At 31.1% G+C, this 17,756-nt stretch overlaps 2 protein-coding genes and 1 non-coding gene across 3 annotated transcripts; 1 reads left to right on the top strand and 2 right to left on the bottom strand.

Annotated features, from left to right (window-relative positions):
- Positions 1-1,319: 1,319 nt before the first annotated feature.
- LOC130803092 (glycine cleavage system H protein 2, mitochondrial) lies at positions 1,320-4,200 on the top strand. Its single transcript, XM_057667260.1, has 2 exons — positions 1,320-1,660; positions 3,281-4,200. The coding sequence occupies exons 1-2, from the start codon at positions 1,585-1,587 to the stop codon at positions 3,667-3,669; spliced, it is 465 nt and encodes a 154-aa protein (XP_057523243.1). The 5' UTR covers positions 1,320-1,584; the 3' UTR covers positions 3,670-4,200.
- Positions 4,201-5,278: 1,078 nt separating this feature from the next.
- LOC130803091 (probable apyrase 7) lies at positions 5,279-11,668 on the bottom strand. Its single transcript, XM_057667259.1, has 3 exons — positions 11,264-11,668; positions 6,839-8,981; positions 5,279-6,023 (listed from the first exon to the last, which is right to left on the bottom strand). Exons 2-3 carry the CDS (start codon positions 8,838-8,840, stop codon positions 5,749-5,751), a joined length of 2,277 nt encoding a protein of 758 aa, XP_057523242.1. The 5' UTR covers positions 8,841-8,981; positions 11,264-11,668; the 3' UTR covers positions 5,279-5,748.
- Positions 11,669-14,699: 3,031 nt separating this feature from the next.
- On the bottom strand, positions 14,700-14,771 carry TRNAG-UCC (transfer RNA glycine (anticodon UCC)). Its single transcript has one exon. It is a non-coding gene; the product is annotated as a tRNA-Gly (tRNA).
- Between the last annotated feature and the right edge of the window lie 2,985 nt (positions 14,772-17,756).

Here is a 17,756-nt window from a genome sequence, read left to right as displayed (position 1 = left end):
GGTTCAATTGAAGATGGTCTCTCAAAGAGATTGTTACTCACAAGCATTTGTGTTTTTTGAAATTCTTTATGTTAACATATTCAAAATGATGAGAATCAAATTTTGTTTTGGTTGAAATTTAAATATCATTTTTCAAAAAAGATTTTGGATTATGCTTCCCTCATCTTAATTAAAAAACCTATAAATTCAAAATTATCGTTTTGAACTTGCACAATTTGTTTCAATTGATACAGAACAAGCTAATTGTGTTCATTTATTTCTAAGTCAATTGATATAATGTAAAAGATTTTTTTTATGATAATAAAGTAATGTAATAAAAAATAGAAAATTAAACGTGTAAATGTAAAATAAAAGCAAAATTGCTTATTTTTGAAAATAGGTTAAACTAAATGGTGATCTAATTATAAAAAAGAGTAAATTGTCAAAAAAAATACCAATTTTTGCTCGCTAAAAATAAATTTAACCATTAATTATTTTTAAATAAATTTATCTATTTGGCATAATCGTTGAAAATAAACAACTACTTTTTATATAATTACTCGATCACAAAGAAATTTTAAAAATAATTATAAAAATACATAAATTTATTTAAAACTAAATATATGTAAATTAATTTAAAAATAAACAATACATAAATTTATTTTAAGTGAATGAAAAAGTTAACACAATTTCTTGTGATTGGAGTGGCCCAAAAAGGAAAATATAGGATAAATTTCTCGGTAGGTATTAAGAGTATTGTAAGTAGACATTTAAAATATTGTAAGTACTTACTCGGTGGGCATTAAATGTATTTGAAGTAAGCATTGAAGATATTGTAATTTAAGGATATGGTAAGTAGGCTAGTAGTAAGCTTTTCGGTATGCATTAAGAATATTGTAAGTAGGCATTTTAAGTACTTTTTAAGTGGACATTAAGTATATCGTAAGTAGGCATTAAGATAATGTAGGTAGGCATTAAGAATATAGTAAATGAACATTAAAAATTTAATAGGTTGGGCTAAAGACGCCTCTCAAAGAGATGGTCAGTTAATTTAATACTCCCTCATATTCTCTTTACTTGTCTCATTTGGTTTTGGCACATTCGCCAACACACGTTTTTTATTTTAAATATCTCTAATTGTGCTTGAGTAAAAATTATTAAAAGTTTATATTAATAAAATTTACAATAAGACGAATTAAACGAGATCCCATATGACTATGTTGTAACTTATAGATTAAGAACAAAACACATAATAAGAATGATTGATGAATAGTATTAAAAAACTAAATGGACAAGTAAAATATAATATTTACCTGCAAAAAGGTTGAGTGGACTCTCATCAACACTAACTTCGTTGGGTTAGTGGGTTTGTTGACACATCAAAGCAGCCACATTTCCATTTTTATAAGTTAAGAATTAAAATTCAAAACTCTACCATTTCTTTCACCTTTTATTTCTTTTTAGCAGTTTACTTTTTCCCAATTAACCAATTTTCCCATTAGATTCGCCTACAAATATACACTATACTACTACTAGTAGGGTTAGGGTTAATCAGAGTAGAAAAAGTAGGCAACGGAAGAACAGATCAAAGCATATTCATAATTAATGGCTTTACGATTGTTCGCTTCTAGGTTCACTTCCAGATTTGGGATCTCTGTTCATCCTAGAGCATATGCTACCGGTAACTTTTTTTCTTTTCTTTAACATATTTTCCAGATCATTTTTTCTCTTTAATATTAATTTTATGAATTTATATGATGGATTTATACATTTTTCGAATGAGATCTTATATGGGTTTTTCAGATATGCTCTGTAGTTCCTTAGTTTTTTGATCTTTTATGGGTTTTTCAGAAATGCTCTATACTTCCATATTTATTTGTTTAATTAGGGCTAAGGCTAGATTCTCTTATTGTATTTTTTATTGATGATTATTTCTTTATTTTGTTGGGTTGTTTTGTAAATGCAATGGTGTTATTGTTTTTCATTGATATTCATTGAAAGTGTTTTAGATTATGATTTATAAAAGCTCTTTTATTATTGATTGTGGTAATATGATTTATACCCATATGATCCCAGGTTTCTGCTTAAAAAATTAGAGATCTGGCACCTTAAAATGATGTATAGTTAAAAAGTGTTCAAAGATATTATTGTTTATGAAATTAATGGGGTTTGAATTTTGAGCGCTTTGGTTAGATTTGTCTATACACTTCTTTTCTATCTGAAGCTGCGGATAAAACCTCTTTGATTTTAATAACAAGGTTGAGGTTGTGTATATTCCACCCTAAACCCCATCCTAAGTGAAAGTAAACACTTACGGCCTGCTTGGTTGTTCATAATCAGAATAATTTGTAGTGTAAATTTTCATGGCATGTATCATGTCATTTCCGTTGTAACAAAAAACTGATAATAATTTTTCTTTGGTTAATTTTTTATTACCACATAATACCATATTTCTAAATAATAATGCATCGAAATAAATTTTGCGAAGAAAATGAGATAATTGGGGTAGAATAAGCATGCCATTGCTACAAAATGGGCTATTGATGGCATCAAGGTAATGGGATGGATCGGGATGGTTAGATTTGGCTATGCCATTTGTGATGTTATAGAATTCAATTACATAAATTTTCAGGTGATTTTGCCCAAAAATTGTCTTTTTCTTCAATAAATGTTGTGGAATAATCAATAAGGAAGTGTCGGTTCTCAGAATTGAAAAGGACATGTGTTTGTTCATATACTTTCTGGTGGGTAGTGCAAGACAGATTGAAATATGTTGGTCATTTTCATCATTTCATGTCTTTTTCTATTTGAGTTTGGTAATTTGATAATTTTATCTGAAGTCTGAATTCATCTGGTTTTAGTTTTTAGATAAGGGTTTTGTAATTCTTTGCCATTTGGGAATATTTCATTCAGGCCATCAGTTCGATTTCGGGTCAGGTGTTTTGGGCCGGTTCAAAATCGGGTCTTGTGTCCACATTGATTTTTACAGTATTTTATTTCATTTTGAAGTTGGGTAAACTCGGGTTCGCTTATAAGGTCAGATTCTTGATGCAAAAGAACTCGAATAATATTGAGGCTAGGTTTCGGGATATTGCCTTGATTAAGCTAGTAGATACTTGTTTTAATGGCGATCTTCATCAAATGTAGGCTAGTCACTCTTGTGACACACGAATGAGATCAATAATTTCACGGTTTTGGACTTCTCGTCTGTTCACCCGACCAATCAGTGTATCTCAAGAAATAACTTCCGAGTCTCTTTTCAATTATATATCGAACTGACATTCTGATTTTCCTCGTGCAGTTATAATGGATTTGAAATACACCGACTCTCATGAGTGGGTGAAAGTCGAGGGCAATTCTGCCACAGTCGGAATAACCGATCACGCTCAAAGCCATTTGGGTGATGTCGTATATGTTGAGTTGCCCGACGAGGGAGCTTCTGTCACTCAAGGCGAGTCGTTCGGTGCAGTTGAGAGTGTCAAGGCAACTAGTGATGTTAACTCTCCTGTTTCTGGTAAAGTAACCGAAATCAATGAAGAGCTCAATAACTCCCCGGGATTAGTAAACTCTAGCCCGTATGAGAAGGGATGGATGATGAAAGTACAATTAAGTGATTCGGGGGAGCTCGACAAATTGATGGATGCTGATAAATACGGCAAGTTTTGTGAAGAAGAAGATGCCAATCATTAAGCTCGAACCACTATCGAGTATAAAATTGTGCGTCTCGCCCCGTCCGGGGAGAAGTAATGACGAAAAAAAAAGCTTGAAGCTTTTATTTTTTCATGTACTTGAGGTTTTCATTGTTTTAGTTAGAGTTGGTGACCTCAGATGGATTGTTTTTTCTTGCAAAAAACTTTTATTTTCAAAATAAGTTTGTTTCAATTTATTGCAAAAAATTGTTTGTTAAGTCTGGAATCTGGATGAGGAGCAGAATAATACTGTTTCTTTGGAAGTCATAGTCATGCTGTAAAGAAATTTTGTTCTATTGAATGGAGAGCATGATTTACATAATCCATATTTTATTTTAGAGTTTCAAAAGTTCTTAAATAGGACGGTTTCACCGTGAGATCTATTGGGGATGGATTGGAGATGGACTATATGCATATGGTGTGTTAAAGTTAACACTTTGAATTTTAAAGTGAACAATTATAGAAATATAGGTTAATTATATGAATTCATTTTATGGTGAGACGGTCTTATACTGTTTTTTTATGATGGAATATTAAAAATATGGTAACTTGTGCTAATGTTATATATTAGTAATGATATGTTTTATTTAGTTTTTTATATAGAAATTTAATCTTAATTTAATTTAGATGGATTTATTTTTAGATTTAATTTAAATTTAATATAGTTTATTTAAGTAGATTAATAAACATTGATTTTTTAAAAAAAAATAAAAATTTGAAAAATTTATATGTAATCAAATTGCTTTTGGTGATGATACCAAAGCAACTACTTTCCTAAAATCAATGTGGTGATGTCATATTGAAAAACATAAGTTAGTTATCTTCCTAGCCAAAAGAAATGATATAGACAAGCTAGTCAAGACCTATCAGTATGTCTCCAAGCTAGCTCATTAGTGCCTAGACACAAATCAACCTGACTCGGCCCCACAATTTAAATTTTAGGAAGTGGCCTCGACATGAGCCATTCCGAAGTGGGCGGTCCTTGACCGAGTTCAAACCCGTTCGTTGAAACTAATGCCCAATCTGAACCCTTTGATGAGCAGCTGGTTATTTTTAGTATAAGATTAGATTTTTTATTAAATGAAAAATTATGGGAGAGAGTAATGAGGTTGATGGCGGTGGTGGCCCTGGCGGCGTATGTGACGGATTTGATCATTGCATTGAGCCAAGTTTGTTTTGCTTCCATGCTGAAGGCATATGAATAACAAGTGAATGATCTAACCGGAATTTGTGCCTCATTAGAAGGAAGTCGCCAAGCTCAGAAAAGCACGAAATATTTACAATTTCCTCATGTTCTTATCGCTAATAACGAATTGTTTGAGGACGAGCTTACGTAAGAGTTAGAATCTTCTTCATTTCAAGTGTTTCCAGTATTCCCTTCATGAACTCACCGGGAAATGAAGAGGATCCTATTCCGTTACATAATAAATCTCGGCAAAAGTCAAATATGGAATCTTATAGATCAAAACAATCAATTGTAGACGACACAACAATTTCAGGAACTCTTAAACATAAATGGAGATTCTACCGTGCTACAAGGTTTCTAGAACTTGGTTTACTCATAACACGAACAACGGACTCAAAAGAAGAGTTCTCTAACACCTCGAATACAACTCGAGAAAAAAAAACGTGTATATATGAATATGTATAAGATGTATAAGGTACATTAAATAGAATCAATACACATAACAGAACAATGAGGTGACTAAGTGAGAGTTTAGACTAGTGTCACATAATTCGCTAACTTCCTCGCGAATTGCGAATCGAAAAAAGTGAATTATGGTCGGTTTTAGGCTATTCTTGGGCAAATTTGAGCGAATCGCGAATTCAAAACGCGAATTAGCTAGCGAATTATGTTATACTAATTGAGACAGACTATACTAGTTCCTCTAGGTTGCTTTGAAAATTTATATCTTTACAGTAAAGCTTCAACAATGAATTATATACTAAGAGGGCCAAAATTGGAGATAGGCCAAAAAACCTAACTTACCCTAAAATTTCAGATTATCGGACTAATTGTAGGCTTGTAGGCGAAGTAAATACCGAAATCGTACCAGCATTTTGGAGATCTGAGCATTCATCAATGATCCGATAGAGAAGAAATCAGATCATCTCGGGATGCTGATCGTCTACTTTGGAGACGCATCTGACTTCTATGAGGGCTCCACCCATTCTTGTCAAATTGAATTTGCCCTAAATTAAATGATGAAGGACTATGTGACACACCACTGATTGCAGAATATAGAGGAGAATCAGTGAGCTGAATGTTGCTTCCAAACGAATGTCCAACGCCAAATGACCTTTCTTGATCGCCAATGGCCGTTGGACTTAGTGGCATTTTCACTCTCGAATCACCTGGAGAACCGCGGAGATTTTTCGTCATTTGGTAACATGAAATCTAATCAGACGGATAATGAGTGAACATTGAAAACGACAGACCAAAAGATGCATGCAAGCTAGGTGTTCATTCGGGTCATCGTGTAGATTTTAGGTCAGGTATTTCGAGTCAGTTCAAAATTGTGTCTTGTATCCACATTGGCTTTTATATAATTTTAAATTCATTTGGAAGTAGGGTAAATTCAGATTCGGTTATAAAGTCGGATCTGTTTTAAACACCTCTAATGCAAACAAGGATAGCCCATCATTCTTGTGTGTCACACTGTTATCTTTACGCACTCTAATTCATCTTAGGTGTCCCATTTTTATGATGCTATTCATCGATTATTCTTATTTTGTATTTTATACTTAATCTATGAGAGTACAAGTTAAAACATAGTCAAGTGGAATCTTATTTAATTCTTCTCAAATATAAATTTTATCATCACCTTTTTAAAATTTAATCATGCAAAAATACAAATATTTAGAATTGAATCATTGCGTTGGCTAGTGTGCAAAACTAAATAGAACACCTAAGCTGAAATGAGGGACTATTAGCAGAATCATTGTTACATGATTCATTAATTTCCTTACGAATCATTGTCGGTTTTGGGCTATTTTAGGGTCATTTTGAGCGAATCGTGAATCCAAAAAAGAATTAACTGGTGAATCATGTTACACTGAGCAGAATCAAGCGACCAATATCCAAACAAAGGATATCATCTATAAACATCCTAAAGCTACTTAAGTATCAAACAATAAAATTGTCATCCAAGGGGGATGTGAGACCTTACCTGAAGTTATGGGGCTCCAACGCTGAAACCGGAAAGGGGATGCCTTATTGATAACTGCTGCTGGCGCACTATTATGCCGGAAAATAGGAAGATGGGTTCTACGGAAAAATCTAGGCACACAATTACCAGCGCACGACAATGCACAAACCAACAAAATCGAGGATACTAACAGAATCGCAAAAAGAACAACAGGATCTAACTTCACATCAAATAATTGAAGTGTGTGAAGTTCGGTTCTAGTTGCAAACGCCTTGCCAGCTTCAACGAGTGCAACGCCTTGTGTCCAAGTGGTACCACCCGAGCCAATCATGATCTGACCATCCGTTATATGCAGGCCTTCCCGCAACAATGAAACTATGTAGGGTGCTCTGAAGCAGTACTGCTCGATAAAGGGCTGCGGAGGAACGCTTTTATAAGCAACTTCCCAATCTTTACCGCAATATTGATGCCCCTTCTCTAAAACATCATCAAGGGTTGCTTCAGAGCTCAAGTTGAAAAACCGATAGACGACAAAGAACCCAGACATAGCGAAAAATTGCCCACGAGGATGGGGAAGGTCTTCAGAAAGAGCACATGGTTGCACATCACAATCGAATCCAGGATTAAGATCCGACCATTCAGATAGATTTACAGCAGCCTTAGCAACTGCACTACAATCAGCCCAATTTGGAGAGCCAATGAGCTGAACGGGGATTCCCGGTTTGCCTCCTTTGCCAATATCCTTCTCTCCATAACGAGGACTCCCGGGTCCGGCCTCTTGGTTTACGGAAGCACACTGAGAACAAGAGTATTCACTTTTATATCCGGGATGTAAGCAAGGATGCTTGATTTCTAAGTTCCCCCGAGCTAAATCATCCTTGCTCGGTTTTGGCATTCTTTTGAGCAGATGAACAACAGATTTGTCGAAGGCATCGTTTAATCCATACCCAGATAGAGAATAGGCGCTAAGGTGATGTTTCACCGGTCCAATGCTAAGGTTTAAGTTAGTTTTGTTAAGAACAGGTTCGTTACTCTCAAATGTGACTTGCAGCGACGAACCACCCAAATCAAGGGCACCAAAAGTAGGCTTTTTCGGAATGGAACCTAAGACACCTGTTTCATAGTTTAGTGCTATCCATCCGTAATATGCTTCCTCCATGCCGCTAATAATCTTGACCCAATCCCTTTGACACGAGAAACGAGAGTGTTTTAGTATAGACCAGGCATGATTAAGAAGCCAATCAGAGTCGGGTGTTCGCAATCTTCGAACACCAGCAGTAGCATAAAGGAAAAGAGAAGTAGACTTATGCGAATTCGCGGGAATTTGCTTCTCTGCCCACCGTAGAAGTGGCCTTAATGCAGCCTTCAAACCAGTAGCGTTGCGTACCAATTTGTCAAGCCCAGGCTCAGTCTCCATACGATTATAAGCACGACCACTTTGTCCTTTTGGCTTTCTATATCCCCCGGAATATGATGCCAAAACAATGGGAAGATTACCGTTTTTCTTGTTTGCGACAGATGTTTGATATATGTATACTCGAGTTCCAGTGCTCCCGCAATCGAGCACAACGTAAAACTTGGAAGCGCCTTCGGACCACAAAGAATAAAGAAACCGACCAAGTATAAACACAAGGATACCAAAGAAAAGCAGGCAAAGAAGGCTTGTTAATATTCTAATCCATTTCTTACGAATAAACAGATTGCTTTGAGGCACTTTATCTTTCGAGAAACTGGGACTAGATATGTCTTTACGAAAAGTATGGGGAGGTTTTTCTTTAATAAGATCAAACCCACCATTTGACTCACTGAACTCAGCGTCGATTCGACAAAATTGGGAAAAATCTTGTAACGATGAAGACAACCTCATGTTGTTCATCTGCCCCGTGCTGCTAAACCCGAAGCCATTGCTAGAACCTTTTGGAGGTGATAATCCTGCTTGGATGTATGGAATGGAAGATGAATGCCTCATGGATGAACGATTTGTTGCAGACGATATTATTTCTGCGATTTTACCAAAGACCATTATTTATTAACAATTTAAAACACTTCATCTGCCTCTCCTAACAACATATAGATCATGCGATGATGCCAGACAACAATAGTGTCAAAGTATAGTAGGGATCACTGATCTAGACCCAGCATGAGCATTGAGAATTCAAAAATCCTGCAAAAACGAAGACATCGAAAGCATGTGTCAGAAAATGACCCTAGAGCAACCAGCAGGAACCTAAATCTTTAGCTCAAAGGAAAAAAAAGATTCTAAAATTTCTGGATTCTAACTCCAAAAAAAATCTCCTTTTTTGTTTCCACATGGAAATGGATAACCTTATACTATTTTTTAAAAAACACTCAATCAAAGAACTTAGAAAAGGAAAGATATTGTGCTGCCTTTCGTTAAAACCCATGTTTCTTGGACTCGGGTCTGATGTTGGATATTGGTACGTGTCCAAGTGTCGGATATGTTTAAATATTCAATTTTACACCAAAAATGAAGTGTCTAAGTGCCATACCAATATTTGAGCATGAAGGATTGGACACAGGTACGTGACGCAAAATGAAGAGTTCGAGTAACATAGGTTAAAACATATGATTATGTAACACAGAGATATTCAGTGTGGTTTGCGAGTTTAGCTACATTCACCCGGTGTGTGGCAGAGATTATAGACCGTGAAATAAAATTTTTGGTGTTGTCTATGGAACTTATAACAAAGAACATTGCATCACTCAATGCCACTAAGTGGCTCCCACCTAAGTGAGGTTAGGAAGGTCGGATGTGCGCAACATTACCCTCATAATAACAAAGCAGTTTTGTTTGCAATTGACCCTTGATAAGAAGATCACATGAAAATGAACCATTACTCGAACATTACCAACTATGCTAGAAGCCTAGAACCCACATCACTAACAAAGGCCCCTAATGCTGTAATGCATGTAACCTAGCTAACTATGAATTTATGATAGTTTAGGGTTCAAGGAATAACAATATTCTTAATCACATACCCTGATTGCTCTTCAATTATTTCATAAAGACCGAATAAATCTCACATTTCTATAGGTGAATAATACCCAACACTTTTTAAATTGACTTTGCATCATAGCATCAAATCACAGTTCTTAGTCTCACTTCATTTAGTTCATCACAACCGAATAACCTCACATTCCGACAAGGTGAAGAATACTCAACACTATTAAAATTGAATTCGTGCCTTAGCACTTAATTACAGTCAATAAGCTCTCTTTAGCTATTTCATACCAACTGAATACTTCCACATTCCGAAAGGTGAAGAATACACAACGGTATTGAGATCGAGTTTGCACCTTAGCACTTAAAAACAGTCCCTAATCTCTCTTCAATTATTTCATAAACCCTAAATAGAACTCACATTCCTACAAGTGAAGCACAATCAACATTAATGGATTCCAATTTGCACCAAAACGATCGATCCTAGCACATATGACATGTGAACCCCTAATATATAACCACCTTGCTATTTACATGTAATCCATACAAAAATATGGAGCAAGAAAAGATACCAAGCTAATACATCAATAACACCATCAATATTATAATACACCAAATAACACATAAAAATCTTCAACAGAGGCAGACCAAAAATTGACAAATTCTTTGAACGCTGTCATTCCAAAAATTATGATACTTCCTCCGTTCCAATTTACTTGGAACATTTACTTTTTCACACAGTCTAATGCGCTAATTCTATCCTTAATATATCTAGTTATATATAATAAAAAATTATAAAAATTTGATATCAATAATCTTTGCAATGAGATGAATCAAATAAAATCTCACTTGACTATGTTTTAACTTATAGATTAAAAATTAGTTACAAATTAAGAGTGATCAATGAACAGTGCCATTTTTTCATATGTTGCAACTAATATAAAACGGAGGAAGTATTTATCTAACTTTGCATCTTGAAACATTTACGTAATTTAATATTGAAGCCTCTGGTTTTATGGGGCTTGTCTGGTCTTACGTATTGAGCATGCTCAGAACCTACTCTAATCTTCAGCAACATCCTAGTATATAAACACCAAAAAAATGGATTGATTTTAAAATGAAATGATATATGCATCTTCAATTCTTCATCCATTAACAATACATTTTAGTAGCAAGAGCATTTCACATATACTCAAATCAAGATCATAATTTTTTTTTTCTAAAAAAAACAATTCAAAAGGAAGAAACAATAACACAAAATTAATTCTAACCCATTTTGTAGTCGGCAACTCTAAGCAACAACTCATTAAAAATACTCATCAAAATCAATATACATAAAGAAAAATCAAATTACAAGCAACCCAATAAACAATGCAAAAACCAAGAAATAGCCACAACAAAATATACAAAATTTCACCCAAAAAATCAAACTGGACATTAATTAAAAAACCCAAAACCAAAATTCAAAATTATTTAAAACCCACCTCCAAAAACAGCAGAATTCCACAAACCATAACCAGATCAAACAGATAAAAGTGTTGAGAATTTGGGATTTGCAATGCTGATAGTGTGAAAGAAGAAGAAAACAGTTGGGTAATGAAGAAAGAGTGAAGTGATGAATTGTTCAGAGCAGAATATAGTGAAAATTGTTCTTCATGTTTCTAATGGTGTGATCTGATCTCCGGGTTTTAGGAAGATCCAATGGAAGAACCCATAAAAATTAAGAATAAAAAATAAAATTGTATGTTACTCTTAATTTTGTGCGGAAAAAGAAGATTTGCTGTAGTAATTGACAAATTGATGAACGTGTGAGATTCAAGTCAAAATTAATAGCAACATTACAAATTGGGAATTTTCTACGTTTTTTCTTTGTTTCTTTATTACTTCACATGAGTACTACTATGTAATACTATTATCTCTGTAGATCTCACCGAAAAGCACGTTTTATATTTATCTTATATAATTCATTTAATATAAAGTATGAGAGTTTTATTGAGGAATGCGTTTTATATTTAGGTGATATAATCCATCTAATATGTAGTATAAGAATATAAACTCTTTATTTGAGATTGTCTCTTCCATTAAAAGACGATATGTAACAAGAATAGCTCTTGTTTATTTTATTACATGAGTATTACTAATCATCATATAATCATCATCATCATACAATATAAAAATTTTACTGTAAAATAATAGATGTCAGCTCATGAGAGCTTCGCTAAATATCATTATTTCATTAGTTAACACATTCTCATATGGCAATTATATAATCAACTAATTATCTAAATCAACACATCCTTTTAAGTAGGTTTTCATTAAATAATCAACTAATTGTCTAAATAACCACATCCTTTTAAGTAGGTTTTTATAAAAAAAATAGTTACTTATTTTAAAGATTTTGTATACCTAAATAATGAACTCTGTAGAATATTTGTCAATTAAACATGCATTATTTTCTTACCTAGGGATTTATTTTCTAATGTTTTCATGATTTTCCTACAATAATCCGAACTTTAAGGAGTATTTGCCGAGGGTAAATCCGGTAATCGGATGACTTGCTAAAGCAAGTTTTATTTTTTAAAAAATAAAGATAAATTAAAATAAAATGTCGAAAAAAATGTTAAAAAATGTTTTAAAAAATTATGATTTGTTTATTATTCAGAAATTTTATATGTAAATTTTTAAAATTTTTCTCTAATTTTAAATTAATTTTCAATTTACTTTTTTGGTAAATTATCTAGTATAGCAGGTCATCGGGTTATCCAAGTTTACTCTAAACAAATACCCCTAAAGTTGGGATTATTCATGATTAATCAATAGTTGAGATTATTATAGGAAAATCATGAAAAAGGTTAGATTATTCCAGGTAATTTTTCTAATATATTATAGAAGCTAATCTAAGCTAAGCATCGTAGAGAAAGACCATTCAAACAAAAAAAAAACACATAGACTATTTAAATTAATTTTGTAAGATTTAAGTTTGGCATCATTGTTTTAGTTTTTTTTTTTTTTATTCTATTAAAAATTCGATCATAATTGCAGATCGCAAGGTTAGAAAATAACAAAAACAACAAGATCTTTTAAAAAAAATCTATATGTAAAAAACGAATCAATTATATTTATCTTACAAGACAATTTCATTTCTCACGTTTTAGGTCTTCTATAAACTATTTAAGTTTAGTACACAAATTAACAATATCAAATCACTATATCTTAACAATTATATATTACTTCATCTTCAGTGTATATTACTAATATTATGTTTATTATTACATATGTTTGAAAATTATATATATATATAGCTTTATACTAAAAACTTTGTGCATTGGGGTTATATATTAGTACAATATAATAAAAGGGTTGTAATATTTCAGATGTCAACTTATTAGAGCACTTGAAAATGTAATTACCTTATGGTAGCTTAGTGATTACATGACAATTTAATTTAGGAAATAATATTAATTCAAATAATTAAAAGTTTTCCAATAGACATAATTCATTACATATTAATTAAATGCTATGTTAAATAAATGCTGTGTTAAATCAGGTAAATAATAATATGGCATCTAAAAACTTTATTTAAACATCATTATTTTTAAAATTAAATAATTTTTTGTAAAAGATAATAAAAGAAATCTTTTTAAAAAAATTAAAAGAAATTTAAGATCTTCTTTTACATTAAAATTTTTTAACTTGATAAAGATAATATATAATTATATCATTATTTCAAAATCACAATACTTTTATTTCTTAATACAAATAACCGTATAGTCTACAGATTTCTATACTAGTTCACCAATAAAGATAGACCCAATGCTCCTACTTTCCTTTTTTGTTGATCTAAATCACTCATTTGTTGACTTTGGAAATGTTGGATTATGGGTTTTTTGGTTCATGGAGTAATAAAGATGATTAATATGAAATTTAGTTCTTAGTCATTTAAAAAGATTTTATTGTGAAATAATTTTAAATTAGTTTAAATTGCCTAATTATACTAATTATTTAGTTATTTTGTAATTTTTAAGGTGTTTTTAATTGAAATTTTGGTTGATACATTATATAAGGATGTAATTAAGAAGATTACAAAAAGAAGGACATTAAAATATATCCAACAAAACAAGTTAAAAATTTCCATCAAAAAACTTTCTAGAAAAAAAGTCTATACTACTTTACGGGGTGATTGAAGCTAGCCCTGGAACCCACAAAAAGCTGACTCGACTTCTCTAGCAGGATTAGAGAACGCCGAGTCATAATTTCCTTCATCAAAGTGTTTGTTCTCATCTAATTTTTTATTTATTATTAGTTTTCTTCGAGAGCATGCGTTTTTGCCTTTTTATACATAATGTTTAAGGCTACAATATAATTTTTTTAAAATTTGAGGATATATTAGAGTTATTCACTTTTGCCTTTATTTTGGGTTTATAGCTTTAATTTTGTTTTTCCAAACTTTTTATATCCATGTTATCTTCTTGTTGTATGATGTTTTGTTTCTTTTCTCACTGTTTTAATTTTTAAATCTTCTGAAATTTAATTGTAAATGATATTTGACACTTTTACATACTTTATGTCACATTATTATTTGATATAATCTTCAATGAGTCTTTTGAATTGATATCTCCCTTGACACCACAAAGATCTTCATTAGTAAATCAACATTTACCCTAATTTAAGATGTAGAAATTAAGAAGCTCACCTGATAATGTTAACTATTTTGCACCAACTCTTGGCTCCAAGTCTCCAACATGAATACATGATAACAAAAAAAAGCTTACAATGCCCAACGGAGCAAAAAAAAAAAAAAAAAAAAAAAAAAAAAAACAAAATACTCACCTAAAAAACTCTACAATAAAAAATAATAGAAAAAATTTAACCATATAGAATTATGTGAAATTCCTATGATAATATATTCAAAAATGAATATGCGTTTGCCGGGAGTCGAACCCGGGTCTATTGCTTGGAAGGCAATTATCCTAACCGTTGGACTACAAACGCTTTTATTGATCGATCTCACCATCGCCAAATATAGAAATCGATCATATACGACAATGATTTGTTAAATTATTTCTTTTTGAATATTATCTTATATTTTAATTAAATGTTACATTTTATTATTAGTACACTTATCGATGTACTATTCAATTTTAAATATTTTCGATGTTCTTTGTTAAAGATAATAAAAGAATTGATATTAGTAAAATCTACATTGATATGAATTAAACATAATTTATTTAGCTTATAGATTGAGAACAAAAATACAAACTAAAAATGATAATCTAAATAGTAAATAGGTCTAAACATAACTGACATAATTCATCAAATAAGGGAAACAGTTAACGAAGCGATTAAAATAATACTATTTCAAAAACCCTACAATGATTTGATTTGCACGCTTGTTGATGTACTATTATAATCAAATATTACATTTAATTCGCACTCTTGTCGATGCACTATTTAAAACAAAATTCACGTCGAGAACTTAATATGTAATATGTTTTTACTTATAAACTGAAAACAAAATACAAACTAAATGTGATTGTCTCGTTGGTGAATAGTTCAAAAAATAGATAAGACATTAGATCACAATAAAAGAAAGTGTAAAATTATTGATTTGTGATTTAGCCCAAAAGTCAATACCAAAGCGACTAAAACAATAATACTTCAAAAAGACTACAATGCGTTTGCGAAAATTTGAAATGATTAAGACAAATTATCAACAAAATGAACCAAATAAGATAACTTTCAACTTATTTCCAAAAATAAGCGTGAAATTCCCAAACCTGTGGTTTGGGGCTGTTCGCAGTTAGTACTTTGTAACTGCGAACAAGTAAAAAAAAATACAATAGTTGTTCGCAGTTACAAACTGCGAACTGCGAACAACTTTGACTTTATTTTGACCTGTTTGAACAACTATTGTGTTTTTTTCCTAATTATTGAGTTGTTGTTATTTGTCATATTTGCATTAGAGACATTAGAATAAGTTATTACAAGTCAATGTATGTTTCAGGCGGGATTATTCATCGCCCAAAGTCCGAGCATTCGTAAGTCAAAGCTTGGAGGCTAAGATAAAGTAAATAAACATATATATACATATATATATATATATATATATATATATATATATATATATATATATATATACATATATATATATATATATATATACATATATATATATATATATATATATATATATATATACATATATATATATATATATATATATATATATATATATATATATATATATATATATACATATATATATATATATATATACATACATATATATATATACATATATATATATATATATATATATATATATATATATATATATATATACATACATATATATATATATATATATATATATACATACATATATATATATATACATACATATATATATATATATATACATACATATATATATATATATATACATACATATATATATATACATACATATATATATATATATATATATATATATATATATATATATATATACATACATATATATATATATATATATATATATATATATATATATATATATACATATATATATATATACACACATATATATATATATATATATATATATATATATATATATATATATATATATATATATATATATATATATATATATATATATATATACATATATATATATATATATATATATATATATATACATATATATATATATATATATACATATATATATATATATATACATATATATATATATATATATATATATATATATATATATATATATATATATATATATATATATACATATATATATATATATACATATATATATATATATACATATATATATATATATACATATATATATATATATATATATATATATATATATATATATATATATATATATATATATATATATATATATATATAGTCAATTCAAATACACAAAATCGAAACCCTAATGCTCATGACCCTCATTTACCCTATCCAATTGAGTTGTTCTTCTACGCCTCCTACAGTTTAAGAGGCGTTCGTGTGTCGCTCTGGCAGAGGAGGGGACTGGTACTGTGATGGCTGGCATGGCCCAGCCTGCGAGGTCCCCGCAACGTCAACGGAGTATGAAAGGTCCATCTCCTCCAAATGATAGTCATAAGCAAGAGATGAGACGTGCACATCGGCGGTAGCCGGTGAGGACTCCGCAGCGACTTCCGGTATAAAGTGTTGGAACTGCGTGCCGACGAGCATGCCTTGCGCAATCTCCCTCACTGGCTCCTCGTGGCAGTACCGCATCACGGCTGCCGCACCTTGTGCCTGCAATAAATATTTAGTTAATGTAATATTATATTATGTAATCGGCAACTTAATCATTTAAATGCAAATGAAGACTTACAAATTGTGTCATCGTAGGCGCAGCAGGAGCATAATTGTAACACCCCGATATTTTCTCGATATTTTTTTCCCGATATATTTAATAATTTACTAGTAATATTATTTCTATATAAATATATTTTATTTATTATTGGGCTTGGTTATGAGATTTTAATCCTTTTTGGCAATTAGAATTATTTTAGGCCCAAACTTTTCCTTAACCCATCTTTTATTTTCAAAAATAAAAAAAAATTTTAAAAAATAGGAGGGAAATGGCACGAGTTGACCGGCCCTATATGGGGACTCTTGGTGGATTTTGTAACTCCCTTAGAGTAATGAAAAGATCAAGGCATTAATCCCATATAATTAACCTTTCTTAATTCCTTAATCATTGTTGGACCTCTTGAGTTTTGATGATGACTACACTTAAGCAAATATGTGTTTAGAGATTGTGTGCAGGTCGATATCCGATTAATTGTGATCGTTGATAGTACCTATGGCTTAGTTCATGGGAATGCACGTGTCAAAAGGATTCAAGGGATGTTAGAAGAAGTATATCGCTTGGGATGCAAAATGGAGACATCAGGTCTACTGTTCCTAAGT

This window comes from Amaranthus tricolor, chromosome 16 (assembly GCF_026212465.1).
Source record: "Amaranthus tricolor cultivar Red isolate AtriRed21 chromosome 16, ASM2621246v1, whole genome shotgun sequence".
Classification (NCBI taxonomy): domain Eukaryota; kingdom Viridiplantae; phylum Streptophyta; class Magnoliopsida; order Caryophyllales; family Amaranthaceae; genus Amaranthus; species Amaranthus tricolor.
This window is presented reverse-complemented; position numbering and strand designations above follow the sequence as displayed.

Bases quoted from the DNA above. Each gene is read 5' to 3' on its own strand.
- LOC130803091 (XM_057667259.1), bottom strand. From the start codon at position 8,840: ATGGTCTTTGGTAAAATCGCAGAAATAATATCGTCTGCAACAAATCGT. The intron at 6,024-6,838 runs GTAAGGTCTCAC...GCGGTTCTCCAG, and splicing joins TTGGAGCCCCATAACTTCAG to GTGATTCGAGAGTGAAAATG.
- LOC130803092 (XM_057667260.1), top strand. From the start codon at position 1,585: ATGGCTTTACGATTGTTCGCTTCTAGGTTCACTTCCAGATTTGGGATC. The intron at 1,661-3,280 runs GTAACTTTTTTT...TTCCTCGTGCAG, and splicing joins TCCTAGAGCATATGCTACCG to TTATAATGGATTTGAAATAC.